At 42.9% G+C, this 26536-nt stretch overlaps 1 protein-coding gene across 1 annotated transcript; it reads left to right on the forward strand.

Moving 5' to 3' along the window:
* Positions 1–26257, forward strand: SRP72 (signal recognition particle 72). Its single transcript, XM_084760514.1, has 19 exons — positions 1–160; positions 1690–1810; positions 3703–3826; positions 6138–6281; positions 6360–6471; positions 8077–8108; positions 9065–9189; positions 9273–9330; positions 10677–10808; positions 11816–11944; positions 12971–13043; positions 14567–14631; positions 16430–16525; positions 17371–17474; positions 17595–17672; positions 18347–18484; positions 22127–22164; positions 24281–24440; positions 25061–26257. The coding sequence occupies exons 1-19, from the start codon at positions 52–54 to the stop codon at positions 25236–25238; spliced, it is 2016 nt and encodes a 671-aa protein (XP_084616640.1). The 5' UTR covers positions 1–51; the 3' UTR covers positions 25239–26257.
* The last annotated feature ends 279 nt before the right edge of the window (positions 26258–26536 follow it).

Consider the following 26536-nt stretch of genomic DNA (forward strand, 5'->3'; position numbering starts at 1 on the left):
GGGGCAGAGGTCGCCCTCCTCCTCCTCCTCCTTCCGCCCCCTCCCTCCAAGATGGCGAGCGGCGGCAGCGGCGGGGTGTCGGTTCCTGCGCTGTGGAGTGAGGTGAACCGTTACGGCCAGAACAGCGACTTCACGCGTGCCCTCAAGACGGTCAACAAGAGTAAGTGTCGGGACGGCCCGGGCTGTCCGGAGGACGCCGCCTGTGTCCAGCGCGCGACTCCCCGGCACAGCGCGGAGGGGACCGCGGCGTCCGCCCGCTCGGCCCCACGGCCACCGGCGGCCCCAGCTCGGTTGCTTTAGGGCCACGTGTACTTCCCTCAGTACCCGCGGGTTCCCGACGCCAGCGGGAGGGGGAATTTAAAGAGACCGCGGCGTACGGAACCGCTTCCAAATTGTTCTTGAATTTCTTCTCTGCTGCTGGATTTTGCAAAGATGTCAGATTGACGTTTCGTCTTCGTTATCTTACGTGATCAAGACAGTGCCGTGGAAGAAAGTTGTTGACCGGCTGGGGGAGGGACAGGGACAGGGGAGGGGACCTTCCTGGACATCCTTGCTGTTGCAAACAAGGTGGAAGGCAGATTCGAAAGGGGAGGGTGTGATGTCAAGCCTACCATTTATTCATTTCCACGTAGTGCTTAGCGTGTGTGTGTGTGTGTGTGTGTGTGTGTGTGTGTGTGTGCGCGCGCGCGCGCGCTCCAACATTTAAAATAACATAGGGGGGAAAAGGTTGACCTGTGTCTTTAGCGTTTATAAGTGATAATTTCTCATTTTAATTTGCCTTCAGAATGAGATTCCATACGTTGTTATTCTACAGTAGCTGTACCGCTGTTACGTTAGTTTGGGAGTGTAACTACCAAACCGTTTACCTGTACAAAGCTAGTTATGTAAAGGGTATGGCAGGAACATACACTTTGCATCTTCGGGTTTCTGAGTAACTGTAAAAGTAGTGTTGACGGCCACAGGGCATTGAGAAAAACAGCGATTGCCAAACTTACTTGAATTAGCATTAGCCCTTAACCGGGCCTTCAGCCAATATATAGTATAAAAGTGCAACACCCTACAGCAATTCTTAAATCCTCCAAGACTGCCCCTTCAGCAGCATATATTACTTTCTAGACACTCCTTTGACTCCCAACCTGAGAACCCTTTGCCTGTGGTTGACCAGGAGCAAAGGCAGCTATGATAACTATGGCGCTGGTCAGTTTGACACTGACCTGCTGTTAGCATTGACCCTTGGCCACCTGAGTTGTTGGTACTTCTCTTTGATCTCTTTATGGGAAAGGGAAATTATGATTACTTCTTTGGAACATTTCCACAAGATATGTCATGTCTGCATTGGACTTTTTGTTTGGTTGGCTTATCCTGTTTGGTTTTTTGTTTTGTTTGTTTGGTTTGGTTTGTTTTTTTTAAGACAGGGTTTCTCTGTGTAGCCCTGGTTGTCCTGTACTTGCTTTGTAGACCAGGCTGGCCTCGAACTTACAGAGATTGGCCTGTGTCTGCCTCCCTGAGTGCTGGGATTAAAGGTGCACATCACCACCCCACTGCATTGTACTTTTTGTTTGTTTTTGCAGTGCTGGAAATTGGACTTAGGGCCTCATGAATATTAGGCGAGCTGTATTCCAATGTCTGTTTTGTACAGATGTGGAAGAGGATTGGATTTAAAGTGGTTTTCCTAAAATTGTCATCTAGTATTGCAGATCAACAAGGACGATGTAACTGCCCTGCACTGTAAAGTTGTTTGCCTTATCCAGAATGGAAGTTTCAAAGAAGCCTTGAACGTCATCAATACTCACACCAAAGCGTTAGCCAAGTAAGTGGTCAGCTAGGTGTACAGGCTACTAGAAATACTTCCGGTGAGCTCTGGCCCCTGCCCCCGGCGTTCTTCTACTCTGCGCTTATTTCTGACCTAATTTTCTTTCTTTTGTTTTGTTTGTTATTGGTCTTTGTGAAACTGGAAGACACAGTAGTAACCTCTGTTCTGCTCTGCTCTGCTGTTGGAAGCAGTCACAGTCTTTTCATTTGAGCCTTTTGTTGGTTTGCTTGCTCACTTGCTTGTTTTCTGTTTTCCTGGGTTTTCATTGTCTCCTGTGTTTGTATGTTTGTTTTTTTCTGGATCTAATCTTTGCTAGCGTGGAACTCACAATGATGTAACCAAAGCTGGTCTCAAACTTAGAATCCTACTTCAGCCTCCTGATTGTGGGATTACAGGTATGTGTGACAGTTTCCAGAGCTGTCTTTCTTTTGGACTGCTAATAAGAGGTAAACCATAAAGGAGTGTAGAGCCTAAGTGTGAAAAGAGCTATGTAAAAGCCGGGCATGGTGCACGCCTTTAAATCTCAGCACCCGGAAGGCAGAGGCACATGGATCACTGTGAGTTCGAGACCAGCCAGGTCTACACATAGAAACCCTGTCTTGTAAAAACCAAAAAAAAGAAAGAAAGAAAGGAAGGAAGGAAGGAAAAGAAAAGAAAAGCAATTTTGGCTTGTAATCCAGCCCTCGGGAAGCTGAGGCCAAATTCTAGTTTGCAGCCACTTGGGTGGGGGTCTGGGTGGCCATAGTTCATGGAGGGAGAATATAGGGAGAAAGCCATCTGCCCGCTACACATGTGTATATAAACATCCAAATTGATACAAGTCTTAAGAGGAGCTTAGCCTGACCTCTGGCCTTAGGTCCATTAATTGTTTAGGCCTAGACATTTGAGTTGTTTGTTTTCAAATATTGATGGCTTTTTATTTTATTTATTTTTTTTTTTGTTTATCATTTCACAGAACATGAACTTGTTGAATTGTTACATTTTCATATTTGATTTGATAAGCTTTTTTTCTGGGTGGGGGATTATGGTTGAAACTTTTGGTTTTTGTTTTTTCGAGACAGGTTTACACTCTGTGTGTGTAGCCTTGGCTGTCCTGGACTCACTTTGTAGACCAGGCTGGCCTTGAACTCACAGCTATCCTCCTGCCTCTGCCTCCCGAGCACTGGGATTAAAGGCATGCACCATCATGCCCGGCTGGTTGAAACTTCAAAGTGAATTTTAGATATTATTTCTGTAGGTGAATTTTAAATCTGGGGGTTTAAATGCTGCTTGGTTGAATCTTTACCAGTTACGTTGTTATAAATAGCATGTTTTATTTCTAATATATTTTCCTTTGATAGTCATTTGCTTTATTGGAGACAGCATCGCCCCTCTCCCAGACTAGCCTCAACCTTCTCAGGTAGCCGAGGAAGAGCTTAGATTTCTGATATTTACCTGTACTGAGTGCTGAGATAACGCGGGCATGTACTCCCACATCCAGTTGTGGGGTGCTAGGCATAGAACCCAGGGCTTTGTGTATGCGAAGCAAGCACAGTATCAACTGAATTATACCCCAAGTTTCAAGATGTAGCTCATTTAAGTGATTGTATTCTCCTTGTGTCATAAGGCGGTCTTGTGTTTAGCTCTTCCACAATTGCCTTCTCTAATATTTGTATCAAAATACCAGTAGTCTTGTTAATATTCATGAAAAAAAGGGTAGGTGAGGAAATGGATAGAGTCCTCTGTGGCGCTTTAAGGCCTGTGTGGTTCGGGAGGCAGTTCCCACAGCCTTGTTCTAACAGTTCAGTAGATGAACATAAAGCAAGTACTTAGGGCAGTCTGACATATGCAGTGTTCTGCCTTATGAGACAGTAATCAGATGCTGGTCTTGTTTTTGTTCTTCCCTTCAGTAACTCTCTGTCCTTTGAGAAGGCGTATTGCGAGTACAGGCTGAACAGAATTGAGAACGCCTTGAAGACAATAGAAAGTGCCAGCCAGCAGACAGACAAACTGAAGGAGCTCTATGGACAAGTGGTAATTACTGCTTTCAGTGCCTGTTGACAGTCTTCTCAAGTTAGCACGGGCAGGGGTGGAGACATCCAGCCCATCCTGATGCGCCACCAGCTGAGCCACCAAACCGGTTCTTGAGGTTTGGACAGATCTAAGAGTATTTATTCACCTGAGGTAATTGTCGCCTTGTAGGCTTGCTGCCTCCACCTGCTAACCTAGGCCTAGTCCTGGAAGCTTCTAGCCTCCGTACAATCTAATCTAGGCCTAGAATGTTTTCAGCCTCTGAGACTACTGCTGATGAAGTTCACCCTTTCTAGTTCTTTCTGAAACTCTGGATAGCTGGTTCAACTCAGCTATTCTGGCTCAAACGCCTCTCCAAGATGACTGATTCAAATTGGCTGCTCTTGGCCTCTGACTGAATTGCTCTGCTTGACCTCAAACTAAGTCTGGCCATCTATTCTAGCCTCCTGGCTGCTCCTCATTGCCCGGTTCGCTCTGTCTTCACCAGTGTCCAGCTTGTTCTCTCTTCAGCCTGTCTCTGTAAAGCTCTCCTGGTAAAACTGCCTCCTCCCTCCCTCTACCTCTGCTCTGCTCTCTCTAGTACATTCCTTTCCCTCAAGAGAGCTGGGCATGTGCTACTCTGTCAAGTCTTTCTCTGGTTCCTTACTTTCTCTGCCTCTCAATTAGACATCACTTTCAAACATGGGTGCTTCCTTCTACAAACTAACTTTACCTTTATTGTTTGGGACTAAGGGCATGTCTGCCTTCCAGCCGAATCACACAGACCTAGCAGGTCTTTGGATGTGATCAGAGCAGCCATGTTGCTACAGACATGTGCCCTGCTCTTCCTCTTTACTGGGATTGTTGTACAGACAGTATTTTATAAGCAGTGACTTCTTTAGGGTCATTGTATGAAACTGGGACTACTGGTTAGAAAGGTAAAGGCCAGTGAGCTATGTACATAGTTGAGACAGATTTCTAATATGTAACTAATATTCTAAGCTTAAAATAAGGTGATTATGAAACATGGGATTTTGGAGGGCTTTTTCTGTACTATAATATGTAGTTTATTTGTAAAACTGTGCCCTATGAAAATACACTTTTTTGAAATTTTTTAAAATTAGATTTATTCATTTCATACATGTATTGAGTATTTTGCATGCATGTATAGTTTCTGTACCACATGCTTGCTTTGGGCCTGTGGAGGTCAGAAGACAGCAACAGATGGCCTGGAACTGAAGTTGTGGGCCACCCACCATGTAGGGGCCAGGACTTGAACCCAAGTCTTGCAGGAACAACAAGTGGTCTTAACCACAGAGCTCTCTCTCTCAGCCCTTGAAGGGGTTGAGACAAAATTAAACCTGATCTGAAAGTGCTATTAAAGACGAGAGGACAGAGAGATAATTGCAGAATTAAAGGGTGAATTCTAGGAGTTGATGAAGGAAACAAGTTCTGATATACATAGGGAACTAACTGATCCAGGGTAGCAGCTCTTACCACCCTTTCTGTTTGTGTATTTTGTTTTGAGATTTGTTTTGAGGTTTTCCTTACTATCTAGCTCTGGCTGGCCTGGAACTTCTGTGTAGACTAGATTGGCCTTGAACTCACAAAGGTATGCCTGGTTTTGCCCACTGAGTGCTGGGATTAAAGGCGTGTGCCACCACGCCCAGCCCTTGCTGCCCTTTAATAAGAGCTTGGCTGAAGTAAGAAGAGTTACGTTGTATGTACTTGGTGTTACTATCATTGTGTGCGACACCTGATTTCTAAGAAATAAAAAGTGAAAGTCATATATGGTGAAATTCTAGGAAAAAAATTTTTGAGACAGGGTTTCTCTGTGTAGCCTTGGCTGTGCTGGACTCGCTTTGTAGACCAGGCTGGCCTTGAACTCACAGTGATCCGCCAGCCTCTGCCTCCCAAATGCTGGGGTTATAGGTGTGAGCCACTGCACCCAACATTTCTAGGAAATGTTAAGTCTTTGGTTAGCAGTTAATTTTTCTTCTATTTCCTGACACTTAGTAATCATTTTGTGTAGCTCCTCCCTCCCCATTGTAATTCAGGCAACAGCATAGATTGCTATAGAAAGATTTCCTTTCACAAATTTTAGGCATTTAACTATGAGAAAAAACTTGCTTTTCTAAATGTAATCACACCTACAAATATGTACTATAAAAAAGATCCATTGCAAGTACCTTTCTTTTAAGTATTAGTACAGAAAACTAGTTTAAAATATATAAACACTTGGCTTACCCATATTATATTCTTGGTTCCAGAAAGTGTTAGTGAGGTCTAAAAACAAGGCTGTGTTAGTCACCTCTGACTCTGCTCTGGCCTTCAGCTGTACCGCCTGGAACGCTACGACGAGTGCTTGGCCGTGTACAGGGATCTTGTCCGGAACTCCCAAGATGACTATGATGAGGAGAGGAAGACAAACCTGTCAGCAGTCATTGCAGCTCAGAGCAACTGGGGAAAAGCCGCTCCAGTGAGTGTCCTCCTGACCCACACAGCTCAGCGAGACTGTCCACGGTTACTGCTTGACGGGCGTTTTTCTCTGTGACAGGAGCACTTGGGTCTCCAAGAAGGCACGCATGAACTCTGTTACAATGCTGCGTGTGCACTGATAGGGCAAGGCCAGCTGAACCAGGCAATGAAAATCCTGCAGAAAGCTGAAGGTTGGGAGTTTTTAAAACTTTGTGTAAATACAATGTGGAATATATAACTTTTGACAATCTCCAAAAATTGCATTTGATATTTGTGAAATTCTTTGGTGAAAGTTACTGGGATAGTGAGAGTTTTCAGGAGTTTATCTAGCCTGACTCCCGTTGGCCACATCTCTATTTCTATTTAAGAATCAAAGTAGTTTCTAACGTTTAATTTTAAAGAGTAGCTCTTTGAGCGGGTTATTATGAGTACTAAATGTAAATTACTTTACTGTGACAAAATAGTATATAAGAAAATCATTCCTGGACCAGTGAAATGGCTCAGCAAGCAAGGCCACTGGCCACTAAGTCTGACAGGTTGTCCTCTGACCTCCACATGACATGCATATTGTACAAACACAGAATAAGGCAGATAATATAAATTTAAAATTTTTTTAAAGGCAATCATTCTACAAATTTCTGCTCAAGTAATACCTATTCTCCCTATGTGCCTACATATATTTGAAGCCTTTAATGTAAAAGCAGGGTCCTAGGTGTATAGTCAGCATGCTCTCGAGGCTGTGTGTTCAGTCTCTAGCACCGAATAGAAAACAGGAAAGAAAAAGGAGAGGAACCAGAGGAGAGAGAAGGCCTGGGTGATGCGTGGCACATTTTAAAATTTAGCTTGCACCCAAACCCCAGTTCCGGCAGTCTGACACCCTCTTCTGGTCTCCACACGCACCGGGCATGCACATGCTGCACTGTCTTATTTAAGAATTCCATTTCTAGCCAGGCATGGTGGTGCACGCCTTTAATCCCAGCACTTGGGAGGCAGAGGCAGGTGGATCGCTGTGAGTTTGAGGCCAGCCTGGTCTACATAGCGAGTCCAGGATAGCCAAAGCTACACAGAGAAACCCTGTCTCGAAAAAAGAATTCCATTTCTAAGCCGGGCGTGGTGGCGCACACCTTCAATCCCAGCACTCGGGAGGCAGAGGCAGGCGGATCTCTGTGAGTTCGAGGCCAGCTTGGTCTGCAAAGACAGTCCAGAATAGCCAGGGCTACACAGAGAGATCCTGTCTCAAAAAACAAACAAACAAAAAAGAATTCCATTTCTAGAATTTTAAAGAAATATTTAGGTTAGATAAACATACGTTTGCCTAAAGATCAATTGAAGGAATACTTAGGAGAATAAGAAGTCATAAACTACATGAGTTTCTATGTTGTTAAAATATTGGTTGTAGAAGCTGGGCAAAATTCTCTGGTCAGTAGTGCATGGTTTAGAATAATGAGTCCATTCCTAGTCAGTCCTTACATGAAAAGCGGTGTCGGGGCTGGAGAGATCACTCAGTGGTTCAGAACATGGGCTGCTAGAGCAGCCGCCTGGGGGCTCACAACTATATGTAAGTCCAGCAAGAGGGAAGCAGGCACACCTTCCAGCCTCCATAGGCACCAGGCACATACATGCAGGCAAAACACATCCAAAACAACAGCTTTAAAACAAAAATCCAAAGCCCAAGGATGTGTCTCAGCTGGTAGACTGCTTGAGATCTGCTCAGAAAGTAGGTTTTGCTCTTGGGAACTATGAAAAGAATGGGAAATGTCCAGTGATACTAATTGTAAAACCATTTTTCCCTTTAGATCTCTGCCGCCGTTCATTTTCAGAAGATTCTGTAAGTATTCAGTAAAATCAAATTTAGTGCTTGAGACTAATAATTAGTTGGAGATATTTCATTCAACTTTGTGAGATAGATAGTACCATGCATTTGGTTCATATGTTATCAGGTAGTAATTTTCTTTAGGAACTTGTCTTCAGCAAATCTTTCTGAGTGTTCTTTGTGACTTGCCTCAAGATAAGCATCTTTTTGTACTTGTGGTTCTTCTTTCACTGTGCTACTTAGTTTAACATTTCTCTATCAAACACAAATGAAATCATGTGTTTGGGAATAAGCATCTGGTCCCCACCCAGCCATTGTACCTTCACCAGGTTAATGTAGGTTAGAAAAAGAGCATGCTGCGGGTGGGGACTTGCTCAGTAAAGTGCTTGCTGTGTAAGCTGATGATCCGAGCCTGACTTGCAGGCTTCGTGGGCGTGATGAATTCACGATGGCATGCGCTTGCAACCCCAGCCCTCCAGAGGCTCAGGAACCTGCTGCTGCCCTGATCAGCAAGTTTCAAGCAAGTGGTAGATTGTCTCAAATAAGAAAGTTGATGGGAGCCGGGTGTGGTGGTGCACACCTTGAATCCCAGCACTCAACACTTGGGAGGCAGAGGCAGGTGGATCACTGTGAGTTCGAGGCCAGCCTGCTCTCCAAGTCGAGTGCAGGACAGTCAAGGCTACACAGAGAGACTCTGTCTCAAAAAACCAAAAAAAAAAAAAAAAAAAAAAAAAGAATTTGGAGAGGTATTAAAAACATGTGTTACTGTTGTATAGTACAGTTAGTGGTTAATACATCTTAAGCCTACATCTGTAACCATATCCTTTCAAGATGTCCTTTCCATGTTTTCTTAAGTTGCAATTCTGAATTTCAAAGCTGCTTCTCAGGGAAGATTCCTGAAGTTGTGCGACTATATTTCAAATGTCTGGATCACTTGGTAAAACTATGTAGATTTGTCTTTTTCTGCTTAGGATGGGACTGAGGAAGACCCACAGGCGGAACTGGCCATCATCCATGGTCAAATGGCCTACATCCTGCAGCTTCAGGGGCGGACGGAGGAGGCACTGCAGCTTTACAATCAGATAATAAAACTCAAGTGAGTTGTTAACCTTCCGCAGCACAAGGCTTCTGTTTGTTGTTATTCAGAGTGTGCTTGTTATTAACGACTCTTGTTCACAGGCCAACAGATGTGGCACTGCTGGCTGTAATCGCAAATAACATCATTACCGTCAACAAGGTATGGGCACTCTGCTTTCTACATGTGTTTTATACTGAGAACATAGTATCGCCCCATCTTTATTCTAGGATGCATTCTTCTTCCCATGACAAAAAAAATTCCAGGTGTAACAGAATCATAGTGGAGAGTATTTTTAATTTATAATATTGGTGTTTCTACCATGTTTATTCAAGTGAAAAAGAAGGACAACTTCTCGTGGTTGTAGGCCTTGTATATTCATAAAGTTTTACTTTTCTAATTTATGCTAACAATGAAGACATGTATAAGTATAATATAAGTAGTTTGTGCCTCTATGTACATGGATGCTTTTCTTTTTTTTTCTGAGTCTAAAAATCTATATGATTTTTTTCTTGTCTTTTTTTTTTTTAATGGGGGACAAGGTATGGGCAGGTGAGCCATCGTTATAACTGAGCCATCTCCCCTGTCCTCATGTAGGGTTCTGAAGTACTACTTTAGTTCATTTTCACAGTACTCTTTTTGGGTGGTACTCCTTATCTTCTGTGTGTAGGAGACGGAAAGAACGCATATGTGTGAGGTCATTGCCAGAAAGAGCTAGAACATGGATTCAGATACTGCCCAGCCTTTCTTTGTCATGCTTTCTTAAGAAATTCATGATACTTGATCATTTGTTTCTACTATCCCCTACCCCGATGCTGGGGTTGCCCTGAAAAAAGTCTTCCTGTTGCTGCCTAGTTGAGAAGGAGAATCTTACAAAAGGAACGGAGCAACTGTGCTACATGGATGTTGTCTGCTGAAAGTGGAGACCATAGTGGAGTGTCTGTTTCAGAAACTTAGGGATTACGTAGCTACAATGCAAGCGGGATTGCTACCTTCCTCGCTTTCCATCTGTATTCTAAAGGGCACTGCAGGTGCATAGCTTTGTAGTCTTAAGTGACTAGGGCTTGTGTTGCCTGACGTATTACCTAAAAACCACAAAACAAGCAAGAATGGTAGTTCACTCCTTAACCTCAGCACTGTAGACGCCAAGGCAGGGAACTGCTGGGAATACCAGGCCAGCCCGGGTTATAGAGTGAGACCCTATCTGAAAAACAAAAACTAAAAACTGGCAGTCATCAATGGGAAGATAAAACAAAAATCTTGTTCTTCCGTCGAAGGCATCATCAGCATCTTCATAGCTGTAAGTAGCCTGGGGAAAGTGTGTGTCCTAGTAGACTTGAGTTGCCAGAACCCAAGACAAGTGTGTTAGTGCAGGCACCTCAACCAGTCCGTGTGTCCAGGCTTTCTTGTATTTGTGTGAAATACACGAGTGGAAAGGGAAGGCTTTGGAGAGTCACAGAAGCCTAAGCAGGAGTCACTGCTAATGGTGGGAAACTTTTCTTTGTTAGGACCAAAACGTCTTTGACTCCAAGAAGAAAGTGAAATTAACCAATGCAGAAGGAGTAGAGTTTAAGCTTTCAAAGAGACAGCTGCAAGCCATAGAGTTTAACAAAGCCTTGCTTGCTATGTATACAAACCAGGTAAGTAAAGTCTCTGCTCTCTGGCTGGCCTTGGACTACTTCAGCATATGAAGCACAGTGGGAATTTGTGTGATCTCTTTATGTTTACTTGTCTTTTGTCTTAGTTCCTTCTTTAGTATTAATACTTTTTGATAACCGTGTTAAACGACTAATTAATTTACCCCCTTCTCTAAGCGTATGGAGTTAGTAACTTTAAGAGAAAGCGTTAACGCCGGCTCTCTCATCTTTCTGTCCTGTTTAACTGTGTTGGTGATTGATCTCAGCCTTTGATTACCTTCATTGTTAATCTTCCTGAATTAGAATCATTAAAGACACAAATTGCATCTCAAATCCAACTTTTTGTTTTATTTTAAGTATCACAAATTATAACGTTAAGAGGCTCAATTATTTTTTAAAAAGCATTTGTTATTTATACACTTATAAATACACTTATTATGTTATGTGTTCTGTCTGCATGTATGTCTGGGCACCACATGTGTGCCTGATGTTGAATCTCCTACTACCTCAGTGGGTCACACTCCACATCAGCACTCTTCACTGCAGGGTCGTCTCTCCTGCCCAAGGCATTCAGTGCTTTACCTGTGTCCTAGTGAAGTTCTGAATCCATACTACAGAGCACAAGATTGTAGTCCACAAGTGAGAAGCAGTGATGTGTGTTCATATGTAGAGCTGGGTCAGGGTTTCCTGATGTTTCAGCAAGAAGTCTATTTCCATGGCTTTTCATTTGTTGTGTTGCTGTAAGGAAGAAACTGTGAACTTCATTACCTGGAGCTGAGGTATTCAGATGACCAGTTAGAGTGTGCCTTTTGCATCCACAGTTCTTTTAAGTTCTGTAATTACAAATCTTGTCATAATAAAGTAAGAGATGGGCGCTATCAACAGATTTGCTTAGCCCTACATATTTTTCACCTACTATTCTACAAGCTGATTACCATCCCTTTATTTTGAATTATTTAATGTTTAATTTTTATTAATACACTTACTAATAAAGGCGGGGCATCTTTTAGGCAGAACAATGCCGAAAAATATCTGCCAGCTTGCAGTCCCAGAGTCCTGAGCGCCTCCTGCCCGTGTTAATCCAAGCTGCCCAGCTCTGTCGTGAAAAGCAACACGCAAAGGCAATAGAGCTACTTCAGGTAAAGACGTTAAACATGAATGCTTGATAGGTGCCAAGTAGTAGAAGCTGTTTCATTACACTGTAAAGTACAAACTACAACAACCTACAAACTAGTAGGTAATGCACCACTAACTTCCAGTGTCACTTTAGGTGACTTGTAAGTTGGAACTTCTTTATATGTTGTATTACGTAAGTTTGTGTAAACTCTGAAGAATGCTTTTTCATTTGGAGATCCATTCCACATGAGTTAGGGTTGAGCTTTAGGCTTGCAATACTAAGCCATCTATTACTAACTCAGTGGGTCATACTCTACATCAGCAGTTCAGACATACTTAGTTTTCAGCATCCCAAACCATGAGTATAGACAGTTGGGGACATGAACAGGATAAGACGAGGACCGTTCTGAGGGCATATTGCCTAGAAGAGACACCCAATAAGGATCTCTTTAAAACAAGCAAGTCTGTAGCATCTTCATTATTTCTGTTAGTGCCTTTCTGGGAATTTGACATAGTTGGGTTTTTTTGGTTGTTGCTCTGTTTTGTTTTATTTTTTGAGACAGTTTCTCTGTGTGGTAGTCCTGGACTCACTTTGTAGACCAGGCTGGTCTGTAACTCAGAGATTCGCCTGCCTCTGCCTCCCGAGTGCTGGGATTAAAGCCTGGCACGGGCGCCATCGCACCTGGCAGTGTCGCTGTACTCCTTGTATGACACTGTACCACTCATAAAGCATGGCTGTTGGATACAGTTTCCAAAGTAAGATTTTTACCTAAGCAAGGTGTGGTGGCGCACACCTTTAATCCCAGCACTCAGGAGGCAGAGGCAAGTGGATCTCTAAGTTTGGGACCAGCCTGGTCTATAGTTTCAGGATGGCCAGGGCTACACAGAGAAACCCTGTCTCGGGGGAAAAGAGATTTTGACTGAAACCAAAAGTTTAATACTTTAAGCTGAACTTTAAATTTTACATACCTGAGATAAGTAATTGTAAAGTCTTACAGTTGTATAAACTAAATTTGTGTGTTTTTAACCCACAACTAAAAATATTTTAGGAATTTTCTGATCAACATCCAGAAAATGCAGCTGAAATCAAGCTTACTATGGCACAACTGAAAATTTCTCAAGGTATTAACATCTGACTTTAAGTTCTTTGTTCAATGGTAAAGTTCAACTGTTGTTTCAAACAGACTAGACTGAGCAGAGAGGAAGCTGGCCCTTCACTTTGTTTGTTCCTGTGGAGTTAAACTGAGTTTCTCAAGCCATAAAGGTCCGTACAGCAGAAGGTGCCTTTGCAGAGCAGACGTCCCATGTAGAAATGTCTGTCTCTGGGGTTGCACAAGTAAGAAAGGAGGTGTTTCTCAGTATTTCTTAGCTTGTCCTCTTTTTTATATATGTACTTTGTACAGAAATTTATGAGATCGGATATATTTGATACTCAACAGAAAACTATGATTATTTTTTAATTAAACTTGCTTATCTAGAATTAAGTTGTCTGGTGTGGTAGCTGCTGTCTTCATATATCTTTTTAAATTTTAAACTGACTAGAATTAACGGAAAGTTACAGCTGAGCTTAGAGTGCATGGCTGTAGCCCTGCTCTCTGAAGGCTGACACAGGAGGACTGTGAATTCAAAGCTAATGCAGCTATTTAGTGAGACCCGTCTCAGAAACAAAGTTTTAAGTTTCAGTTTCTTTGCTGTAGTCACTACACAGCCTGTGTAGGACAGCACGGATGAATGGACCTAAACACCGCAGATATACATATTGGACAGCTCAAGTTCTCAGTGGCAATAGCAAATGGTCCAGAAAACTTTATAGGCACAGTGCTTAGATGAAATTTTCATGAGTTGGGGAAGAAGAGTTGGCATTTAGGGAAAACTGTAAAAAAAGGAAAAGAAAGACTTCTTAGTGAAATGGGGCTAAGAATTAAAGGTGAAAGCTTTAGGTTATTGAAGGTTGCAGTGAGCATAAAATCAGAATTCTAAATACCACCAGTTTTTCATTACACTCCAGCCTTTAGTAATAAATTTCAAAGCCTTTGGGGAAGGACCCCACCGCCTTCAGGTTGCCATCTGAAAAAGAAGAAATGTCACTCAACAGCCTGGAGTTGCAAGTTCAACTCTGCCAATAGTGACTCTGTGAGCTTTAGGAAAGCATGGTTTCAAGCTCAAAGACAGTGCAGAGCCCAAGAGCTCCTGTTGGGCCGTATGAGGAGCTGAGTTTGAATGCTTGGGACTTACCTAAACTGCTGGGCATGGCTCTGCACATCTGAAACTGCACCGTAGAGACAGGCAGATGGTAGGAGGTTGCCGTCTGTGCAGGCCAGCCAAGACAGCAAGCTTCTGACTCACTGGGAGACCTGTCTCCACAGTAAGAGTCAGGGGACTGAGAGGAGGGCGCCGGCAGCCTCTTTATGGTCATATGCAGTCACACACACCACACATGCACCAGGCGTAGTCATGCCACCAACATGCCAGTTTCTTACATGAGAAATAAGCAGTGGGTAACCCTCCAACAGCCCCAGAGCTCATGTAGTTAGAGACACTGCAAAATATAATTTGTGATCTCTTCCCCAAGGAAATTGATAGGAAGTAAATTTTCTTGTATGCTTTATTTGCTGGGATGCTGATTTTGTTTTTAATCTCCTTAGGTAATATTTCCAAAGCTTGTCTAATATTGAGAAGCATAGAGGAATTAAAGCATAAACCAGGCATGGTAAGTTTCTCAGTGATTCTTACAGGACAGTGAAGATAATACTTTGTTTGCATGTCTGTACTTTATATTCTCTTTCATTTCTGCTCAGTCCCTGAAGCATTGATAAGGTCGAGCTAGCATTTAGGATAAATAAGTTACTTATCTGGGATACATTTCATTTTGTGCTTGGTAGTCAGATGTGTTGTCTCACTTAGGCCCCATATTACCCATAAAAGGCAGCCTCAATCTCAAATCTGTGTATGGACTTTTTTCTTTTATTAGATTGCTTAGCATGTTTGGGTTTGTTTGTTTGTTTTGTTTTTTGTTTTTTTTAAACAACTTGAAAGTAATGGTCAATAAATTTAGATTATTGTTGTTTATTCAAACATAATAGGTTTAAGCCAGGCATGATGGTACAGGCTTTTAATCCCAGTACTGAGGAGGCAGAGGCAGGAGGATCTCTTGGAGTTTAAGGCCAGCCAGGACTACAGAGAGAAGGCCTATCTCAAAGAGGCAGGTTTATGTAGCTCCCAACTCTGCAGGTTTATATAGGTGGAAAGTGTCTTTTTCTTTTTTTCATAGTGCTCACTGATTCGGTGGTGATAGAGCATGCCTTGGGCTGTTGAACAAGGACTGTTTGTTTCTGTCCAGCTGTTCACAGCTGGATAAGCACATTCTGTCTTCATGGTGCTTTCTCTCCATTCTTATTTTAAGGCTTCTGCTGGGTTTGTTGTTGTTGTTTATTTGTCTTTTTTTTTTTTAAGCTAGAATTGTAACCATTACGTGACTGAAAAAATTGGCCTTTCGCTGTCTAAGGAACTTACCTATTTTCTCTGAACTTCATTGCCGTAGAAGCTGTCCAAGTACTCCCTTACTATCTTCTTAATAACTGCAGAATCTCTCACTGGTACTGCTGTACCCTAGTCAGTTTTCTGTTGCTGTGATAAAATACTGATCAAACCCACTGTGGGAGGCAAGATTTCACTTATTTCAGTAAATCAACGAGTGGCTGTGGGAAGCGTGGGGGCCAGAGCTGAAGCAGAAGCCACAGAGCGCTGCTGTCTGCCTGCCCCAGGCACACGTTCAGCTACATTTTTTTACACTGCCTAGGACCACTTACCCAGTGATGGCACCGCTCACAGTGGCCTGGGCTTGTTGGTCAACAGCTAAGAAAATGCCTCACACACATGACCACAGACCAGTCTGCTGGAGGCACTTCCTCAGTTGAGGGTCCCTCTTCCCGGGTGTGTCACGATGGCATCAAGATTCGCTGTCACAGTTGTTTCTCTGATCTGTGTGGCCAGACTGTCGGTTTTATCAAAGTTTCTGTAAAAATGCAACCAGTTCCTGTCCTTTTACTGCTCCTTAAGTACACAAGCACATATACACACACACACAGTGCTGCCCATGAACTCACTGGGTAAGCTCTTTGCAGCTTAGACCATGTGCATCTCATCCGATTTTAGCCATGCTAGGAGCTTCCTGATTACACTGTGGAACCTCCAGCAAGAAAGTTTGTATAAATGTATCAAAAATGCTTGTTTTTCCTATTCTGATCTTACCAAACTGACACTGCTTTAGAAGAACATCTGTTTTATAAAGAAATGCCTTATTTGAAGAAAAAAAAACAAAACCTTTTTTCTAAGTGTTTCAAGGACTATGTTCTTTGAAAGGCTAAAGGTCCTGGGGAATTAATACTGGCAGAGGCCCCATTCATCTTTATTCATTCTTTATCACTTTTACTTTTTCAAAACTCTGTTCTAAGAGTGAAAGGAGAGTTTTGTTCCTTGACTTTGTTCTTGTGACCTTTGCTGCACAGGTGTCTGCACTGGTGACCATGTACAGCCATGAGGAAGATATTGATAGTGCCATTGAGGTCTTCACACAGGCTATCCAGTGGTACCAGAGCCACCAGGTAAAAGAATGGAGCAAAGTATTATAAGGGCATATTTTTCCATAAATAATAAAGTTCTACTGAATTAAAGATTACAGAGAAGTGAAATATCCTGAGTCACTATATTTAAATGGAAGGCTACTTACTGGACCGTCAAATGAATTTTTGTAAAGTATACCAGGTCCAAACAAAATTGTTATACGTGAGGATCAGCTGCAAGATGAAAGAGCTAATTTGTATTTTTTAGAAGCTTACTCTTGCTCATGTGAATGTGCATGTGTGCACACACTCAGGTCATGATACGGTACGTTATTGGTAAGGAAGAGCCTCTGGGCGGCAGCTATTAGAGCAGCAGTGTAGAGAATGAGTATTTATCCTGGTTCAGCTAACAGGAGCATCATTTTTTCCAGTATCAAGCTCTGCATGGTCATATCAACTTACTACCGTACGTGCATACATGTTATGTTCACACGGTTATTAACTGTTAGCAGTTAGAGGCATCAGTATTCTGGAAAGTACTGTGTTGAATTAATGTTTGAGAATGTGCCATGTCTTCTAAGATCTGATTTTAGGACACTATTGTTTTATTTGGTGGGTCCTAGAGATAGACCACATCCTGGGCTTCCTGAAAGGGCACTGCTAGACCTACATTCCCAGCTTGTGTGTATTTTGTGACCACAATAGAAGTGGATTGTGTTCTGGTTTCATAAATTATGATTACTTGTCCTTTCACATACTTTGTAAAACTTAAGATGAGGAATTTAGTGAGCAGGTCCATTTTAAAGGGTAACAAATAGAATTTTACCAACTAGCTAAAGATTTAGCTTAAAACTTTGTTATTTTATTTTGTTTTGTTGAACCTGTAGCCCAAATCTCCTGCTCATTTGTCCTTGATAAGAGAAGCTGCAAACTTCAAGCTCAAATATGGACGGAAGAAGGAGGCCATTAGTGACCTAGAACAGCTGTGGAAGTGAGCTCTGGAAAGTGGTGCAGAGATGCAGGCCCTGTGCCTGGGTGGGGGCGGGGCAGGTTCTTTATGTTAGTGTTGGCTTCATTAACCACTTAATAACTTTTTTATTTCTTCTTTTAGACAAAATTCAAAAGATATTCACACCCTAGCCCAGCTTATTTCTGCTTACTCCCTTGTGGATCCGGAGAAAGCAAAGGCGTATCCTCCACGGCACAGCCCTCTGAGCACCAGGGCTCTGCTAGTGCTTGTGCTTCATGCAGAAGTTTCAGCTCACAGATTGCTTCTACCTAGTGAAAGCACAGTTTAGGATTACCTATCAGTATGATTGAAAAATGCTAATGAGGTGGGGAGGAGGCCACACGCCCATCACAAACAGTGCTGATAAGTGGAGACAGGGCACGGGAGTGTGATCCTGCAATCCTAGCCCTTTGGAGGTAGGAGCAGGAGAGTTGAGTCATCCTTGGCTATACAGAGTGAGTTCAAGACTACCCTAGGCTGGAAGAACAAGAAAACGAAGTATCCACTTGGTCAGTTTTGGGTTCTAAGTGCTCCTCTAATCAGGCCATGTTCCAGAACTGAGTTGATATTGGGTGCTAAGAAGCTTCCTGTCGAAGCCTTGGTCCCAGCAGCCTCTGCCCTTGGCAGTTGGGGAAATGTCTTGAGTTAAGGAATAAATAGATGGTTAGCTTCCTCTCAGAATGTCTACTGTGTATTTGATATGGCTTGTGATTCTGTAGGAGATTTAAGAGTATTTTGTGCTTTTGGTAAAAGCCATCAGAAAAAGACAGTATGTTTTTGTTGGCAAAGCTGTGCTAACAGACATAAGTACGTGTAAGTATGTGTTGTGTTCCTAAATACCTGCCTCACTCCAGTCTCAGCAAGCACCTGCCCTCATCAGACAGTATGTCTCTAAAAGTGGATGTTGAGGCTCTCGAAAATTCTCCTGGTGCTACGTACATTCGGAAGAAGGGTGGGAAAGCTACTGGAGATAACCAACCAAAGGAACAAGGGTAATGCTTTTCTAATTCAGAATATTTGTGCAACATTTTCTACAGATGATCTAAAATTATGTAAAAGAACCTGATGGGGTTGGGTTGGAGCTTAGTAGGTCGAGGGCCTGCCTGCCATGTAGGAGGCTGTGGGTTCAGTCCTGAGCATCACAGAAACTGGAATGGTGACACAGGCCTGGAATGCCAGGGGGCCAAGAGTTCCAAGTCATCCTTAGCCTCAGCCAGTTCCTCTATCCTGAGCTACCTGAGACCCTGTCTAAAGACAAAAACAATTTCATAAAGAGTAAAAACTTCTATCTTATGTGCATATGTTCGGGTGCACTTTCATGTGTATGCAGAGGCTAGAGGGCGACATCAGTCAGTTTCCACATGTCTTGAGATTGGGTCTCTGCTGGAGCACACCCATTCAGCCAGCTGGGTTAGCAGGCTAGCCCTGGGGATCCTCTTGGCTCTGCCTCCCCAGCATGCAGGGTACAGAGGGGTTGCCACTGAGCTAAGCCTTTATGTGGCTGCTGAGGCTCTGGACTCAGGTCCTTGAGTTTGTTCAGTAGACATCTTACCAACTGAGCCATCTCCCCAGCCCTAAGTACCTCTTGATAAGGTACTTATGTGAAGGAAATTGTCTTGTTCTTCTCTGTTGCTGTTTCCACCTTTTACTCCTTATTTCCACCTGTCCTGTCTCATTAGCTAACCTCCGATAGGCAATACATCCTTTCCAACCTTTTCTCCCTGTTTACGTATACATAAAAAATTTTTTTTCCTTAGATTTTTTTTTGGGGGGGGGGCCGGGTTGGGGATGGGGATTGACTTATTTTGAGGCATCATCTTGTTCTATAGCCTGTAGTGGCCTCAAGTTTGCAGCCTTTTAATTTTAATTTAAACAAAATATGGTATTAAGGGCGAGAGAGAAGGCTGCATGGTTAATTGAACCGTGTGTTCTTCCAGGGGGCCTGAGTTTAGTTCCCAGCAGATGTTACCACCACCCCTGCCTGTACATTAACTATTATTTATATTTGTTTTTTCGAGACAGCCTTAGCTGTCCTGGACTCACTTTGTACACCAGGTTAGCCTCAAACTCAGAGAACTCTGCCTGTCTCTGCTTCCCCGAGTGCTGGAGCTGTTGCAGGTGTGCACCACCAAGCCTGGCTTATACACTGACTTCTTGAGACAGGGTCTCATGTTGCCCTAAATAGCCAGCAACTCACCATGTAGACCAGGCTGGCTTTGAACCCAGAGATCGTCATTCCTCTGCTTTCTGTTTGCTAGGATTAAAGGCATGTACCACCACGCCAGCTACCCTGCCCTTTTTTTTTTTAACATTATTTATTCAGTGGAGGAGGGGCACACTTGTGCCCTATACTTCTGTGGAGGTCAGGAAACAGCCTGTTGTATCTTTATACTATGTGCACTCTAAGGCTCAAGCTCAGGTCATCAGGCTCTGTGACAGGCGCCTTAACCCAGTGAGCCTTCTTACTCACCCTGACTTTTGTTTTTGTTTTTGTTTTTCGAGACAGGGTTTCTCTGTGTAGCCTTGGCTGTCCTAGACTCGCTTTTGTAGACTAGGCTGGCCTCCAACTCACAGTGATCCACCTGCCTCTGCCTCCCCAGTGCTGGGATTAAAGGCGTGCGCCACCACACCCGACTACTCACCCTGACTTTTGAGCTTCAAATTTTCAGTACAGAAATTTCATTAGACATTATTAATGTTCTTTGTACTATTAAATAGTGATGGTCTAGTCTATTTTGAATCTGTGTTTATACTGGACATTGACACACACACACACACACACACACACACACACACACACACACACACACAACTGTCTAAACAGTAATTGGAGTGGAGGTGTCCTGTAGAGTTTGTGGGAGCACACCAGGTAGAAAGGTCTAAGAATAGTGGTGAGAGAGTGGTCAGTCTGGAGCAGAGAGAGAGACATGGTGCACTGTGTTCTTCATTCCTGTAGAACAAACTTCGCCATCTTCAGCCTCAGTTCACTGATGCACAGTTAGCAGCTGGGCCCAATGTGACATATAGAAAGGGGTGTTTTGTCTTCTCATTGTAGCCTTCAGAGTGCCCAGTGGTTACTTTGAAATAATTTCCTGATTTTTCTTTAGTCCCCTTCCAGGCCCAGCTTTTTCTTTTTTGCTAGTATACTTAGTAAACTGCTTAATCTATTTCAAAAAGTAATAAACTTGTAAGGTTCAATTTTAAAATCGAAGCTAGAGATGGACTTCAGTCTTAGAGCACTTGCCTGGTTTGAGGGGATCCTTGAGTTGGATCCCTAGCACCATCAAAATAAAGATACAGCATAGTTGGGCATGGTGTCAGCAGTCAAGAAACACTTGAGAGGATGAAGTGGAAGCATCCCAAATTCAAGGCCAGCCAAGTGAGCCAAGTATGGCGGTACCTGCCTGTACTAACTGTGCTTGGGACACAGAGGCTCAAGGGTCAAGTAAAGGCCAGCCTTGGCTACATGAGATGTTTTTAAGGGAAAACAAAAACAGGCTAGGTATGCGTATAATCCCAACACTTGGGAAGCAGAGGCATGGCATCTCTGAGTCAAGGCTAGCCTGATCTATGTATTGAGTTCTAGGCTAGCTGGGGCTACATAGTGAGGACCTGTCTTTAAAAAGAAAAAGCACAGATTAAGTAGGAATGTCCCACCCATCCTTCCCCTTCCCAGGGCCACGGCCAATGCAATTTGATCTCCACCTTCCTCTAAAGACTGCCTACACGTGTTCTCTGCCAAAGGGTTTTTTTGATTCTCTACAATCTCACCAGTTACTAAGGCATGGCCAGTTTCTGTTTGTATAAATGACTTAAGTAGTAGACCTCTATGCTTTTAAAATGTTTTACATTAAGCCAAATACATACTATTTCAAGATTCTTTTTTTTCAACTGGGCCTTGAGGTACATTCAGGAGGTTCCAGCACTAGAAAGAAGCCTTGAAGCAGAATGTGGAGTTTTGAGACAAGTTTATATCACCTAGCAAGATGCTATATCAAAAAAAAGAGGCCAGTAAGGTAGCTCAGCAGTTAAAGGCCCATGCCTTGCAAACCAAATAGTCTGAGTTTTATTTCAGAAGGCACATAAAGGTGAAAGGAGAGAACCAACATGTACTATGGTGTTGGAACCCACAAGCCCGTTATGCACGAGTGCTCACGCGCTTGCGCGCGCGCGCGCACACACACACACTAATAAATGAGTTTTTATTTTTTTATTTTTATTTTTCCTTTTTCTCAGTGGTGGCAGCCAGCGGCTGGTTTTCAGGACAGTGTTTCTCAGAGTAGTCCTGGCCATCCTGGAACTCTGCTGTGATAATCAGGCTTTAAAGAGATCCTCCTGCCTCTGCTTCCCGAGGGCTGGGATTAAAGGCGAGCACTGCTACATACACTGCCACCCCACCCCACCCCCACCCCCTCCACCCCCCAGTCCACACAGCATGATTGATTTTTCTTAAAGGAAAAGTTTCCAGTGTGATTGACTAGACTTGGATTAGTATTCTAGCTAGCTACGTCTTATGAGCTGTACCAAGCCTTAATGTAAACATTAATGTAAACACGCCCAGCTTGCTCTTCTGCACATATGTAATGAACTGCATTTTATCACAATGATGATAATGGTTCTTGATTTGTTTTTAGACAGGGAGATTTGAAAAAGAAGAAGAAGAAAAAGAAAGGTAAGACTTTGAGGAAAAAATACGTGTTAGATTTCTGTGTTGAGATAGCTCAAGCTGTCGTCAAACTGTCCAGGCAATCCTCCTGCATCAGCCTCCCAAGTGCTAGAGCCACAAGTGTCCACTACCATGCCTAGTTTTAGATTCCTTTTTCAACAATAAAAGTTAGAATTTATCCTTAAGTCATACTCCCTGGACCTAGAAATGCTATCTTCTTCTGTTATTTTCAAACATTAACTTTTGCCTTGACTGGCACTAACATTTTCAATGCATTAAAGTGTTGCCTTAAGAGTTTGATTGCCAGCTGGGCGTGGTGGCGCACACCTTTAATCCCAGCTCTCAGGAGGCAGAGGCAGGCGTATCGCTGTGAGTTCGAGGCCAGACTGGTCTACAAAGCAAGTCTAGGACAGCCAAGGCTACAGAGAAACCCTGTCTTGAAAAAAAAAAAAGTTTGATTGTCTAAATTCATATTGCTGCCATAGCAGTATTAACACGTGACTGTGGACGGTAAGGCAAAGGTTTCATCTGTGAGTGGAATATGATAGTATTATATACCTTAAGGAATCAAGTGTTATTGCATGTCAGACTTTTCACCTCACACATAGTAAGCTCTTTCACATTAGAATTCACAAATACTATAAAATTCTACCAAACTGGCTTAAGACAATTTACTGTTCATAAAACTGACAGTCAAAATGCAGGTTAGCATTAAATTGACTGGTAGTAATTTTGTATCTTTGATCCTCTGTCCACAAAACTAAGTCATCCAGAAGCCAAGCTGCTTTTGGTAACAGTAAGGGCCACATTCTAGTTTGTGTATATCCAGGAGAACAGGCAGTGTCTCACTGGACTGAGCAAGCCTTACTCACTGGAATCTGATTGGGCTAATGAGTCAGTGATTAGCCCAACATGGAGGGATGTTGTGCGTTGATTGGCTCAGACTGTTCTTTAATCCCTAGCAAGAGGATATGGAATTGTTATACCTGACTTCATCCAGTTAGAGGTTCTAGAAGCTGCCACTTTCAGCTCCTGGGCTTAGGGGAAATCTGAAAAATAAATCAGCCTAATTCCTGATTTTTGCCCACTGCCAGTTTTACGACTTTGATTTTCAAAACCTAGTTAAATGAATAACCAATAGTCCAATTGTTTTCAAAGTTCTAAATATGTAGTTATTGCTATTTTACTGGAGTTTACAGAAGTTGTCTAAAGTCGTGTCTGCCTCAGTCCATTGTCTTCATGAATCTCATTTGTTCAGTTTTGTCCCAGTATTCTGCTATGTAGCATGGCTTTATCCAAGCTGGCTTCCAACTTGTGATCTTCCAACATCGGTGTCCCATTTTTTTTTCTTTAAAATATATTGTTTTGTTAGATAAAAATTGTACATTTTGTAGTTATACCTGGAAATGTTTTCCCTTATTGTTTGACTTTTACATAATGTCTTAAAGTCAAACGCTCTTGCTAAGATATACACAAATAAAACTTTCTCAAAGGCAGACGTGGTAGCTCAAGGCTTTAATTCTAGCACTAGGGAGGCAGAGACAGACAGATCTTTGTGAATTCAAGGCCAACCAGTTCTCCACAGTGATTTCCAGACCAACCAACCCTATATCATGAGACACCATCTCAAGACAATTTTTTTCAACAGCTGAACGAGGTCATGCCTGCAGTCCCAGCACTTCAGAGGTAGAGGCAGCAGAATTGGCTCTACAAGGCCATCCCAGGCTCCATAGAAAGATCAAGAACAGGGACAAAGCTGCCTTCAGTCTCAGCACTGGGGAGGCAGAGGCAGGTGGAGCTCTGTGGGTTCAAGGCCAGCTTGGTATGCAGAACCAGTTCCAAGACATCCAGGGCTACACAGAGAAAAGTTTTCTCAAAAAAGCAAAAAGAGCAACAGTATTAAAAGAAGCAAGTTATAAAAGTAAGCTAAACAAGACAAATCTAACAAGACTAACCTTGTATGAACTTAAGTGTTTAAATACTTAAAAACAAAAAACAGAAAAGGCTTTCTCAGACAAATGTCAGTTGTGTTATTTATTTCAAAGCTCCAAGGCATGAACACATTGTTTTAACAATTTTGAAATTCTTCTAGATGTATTTCTCATTTATCAATTGTTTCTAGGAAAACTGCCTAAGAATTATGACCCGAAAGTTACCCCAGATCCAGAAAGATGGCTGCCAATGCGAGAGCGGTCTTACTACCGAGGAAGAAAGAAGGGCAAAAAGAAGGAGCCGATTGGCAAAGGCACACAGGGGGCGACCGCAGGGGCTTCCTCTGAGCTGTAAGTTGTGGCTCCAGCAGAGAGTCCTCAGAATGCACTTCATCCCGGAGGCTGTCTCAGGTGTTAGTGAGCCTTTGTTAGTATGCTGCATGAGAAGGACAGTCCTACAGCCTTCAGGATGTGCACTTTGTCAAAGGAAGAAAATACACTGATTTTATTGTGAGCTACTGTAGGAGCTGTGAGAGTGAGCCAGTAATAGAGCTCTTAGCTAGAACGTGTTAAGGCCTTGGGTTTAACCTCAGTCCTACAAATCATGAAGCAGCCTAACAATTATATTTAGTTTTGAAACTGAAGATACTATCTCATTTAACTCTGAGATAGCAAATGTCTAGAAAGAAGAATTTAAAATGTGAATTATTTCTACATAGGATTATAAATCACTTAAAGCTGATTTTCTAAATTTACTAAATTTGGCATGTAGCATATATTAGACATTCTTTAGTTATAAAATGGTTTTAAAATAGTCAAGAGAAGAGTGGACAGAGGTATGGTGCAGCCCATCCTTAACTTGTGGGAAATTATTAGATGTGGAAATTGAGATCCATGCACATCCATGCGCACACCTCCTCCTGGATTAAATCTCTAAATGACTAAACACTTCTCTGGTTTGATGATTTCAGAGATGCCAGTAAGACAGTGAGCAGCCCACCCACCTCCCCACGGCCTAGCAGTGCGGCCACGATCGCTCCCTCTACAAGCAACATCGTGCCCCCTAGACACCAGAAGCCCGCAGGGGCCCCAGCAACAAAAAAGAAACAGCAACAGAAGAAGAAGAAAGGAGGCAAAAGTGGCTGGTGATGAAAATGTACTTGTTGCAGGCTGTTCCTAATGCAGTGTCAGTGACATAGGGACATAATAAAGGTAACACAGCAAGAAGCACAGAGCTCCTTCCTCCATCTGATAGTCCTGAAATAATTTCTTAAACTTCAAGTGGAAAAACAACCTCCTCAAACTGCCTAAGCAGGTGTGGCCTGCTTGTACCAAATAGCTTTACAGAAGACTGAAGATGACCGTGTAAGACATGTTATCTAAGTTTCCCAGGATTTAAGTAGAAAGTGTTTGTTTCAACTAGTGTGAAGATGAGAGAGCCTATCAAGTCTCACCTTAAATTATGTCTTACGAGGCTAAGGTGGAATCTTCTGAGCATTCCAAGGATTTATTTAGAATTATCATGTGATGAAAAGGGATCTTAGTGAGTGGCCAGAAAGACTCTGTCTAAAATAATTTAACTATAATTCTCTGTCTTGTGTACTGGAATTGGGACTCTGGTGTGTGGATATGTATGTGTACACATCTGGCTCCCTTGTGCCCTTGTCATTTCATTTTCAGATTATGTTAACATGCTGATTTAGTTCCACTGAAGACCTCAAAACATATATCAGTGTTCCAAGTGGTTGACTCTTAGACCCCGCGTTCTGAGGGCAAGCGGGCTTGGGCTTCTTAATCACAACGCTGGTGGCCACGGTCCAGAACACAAACCTTGACTTGTTTATGTAAGAGGAAACAGTATCAGGTGATAATGAAATTCATGAGAGCATCTGGGCCGGCTAGTCCTCAGTTGGCTCCCCTTTCTGGCTATGGGACATGACCCTTCATCACCTTCTTCAGAGTGACTTGGTTCACCGTCACATTGTGGTACAAATGTTGCTCTTGTCTTTGAATGCTAGCAGGCCACTCTCACACTCAGCAGTTGTGATGCACATGGGTGCCTCCCATGCTTAGGATTCATCTATGCCACCCGAGATCCTGTGCCTTCCCTTGCTGTGATCAGATTACCCCATCCTCGTTAATAAAAGTGCTGCTGTGTTTGAGTGTTATCCTTTGAAACTTGTTCAATGAGTTATTACAAGGCTCCTGCTTTGTGGAATTAGAAATGGGGCTGCCCTTCTGTTCTACATAGTCAGTATCTGCGTCTAAGAGCGGTTTACACAGCTCTCCAGAGCTCAGTCCTGGACTGAGGGAACACCCTATTACAAGAGTAATTGTCACTTAGCATTCGGTCACTTCCCCGTGGTTGAGGAGAGTTCTTTAAGGTGACCAACAGAATCTTGGTGAGATACACTGAACTTTGAGAATCTTGATCCAAGACACCATGG

This window comes from Acomys minous, assembly GCF_964271855.1.
Source record: "Acomys minous genome assembly, chromosome: 15".
Taxonomy (NCBI): domain Eukaryota; kingdom Metazoa; phylum Chordata; class Mammalia; order Rodentia; family Muridae; genus Acomys; species Acomys minous.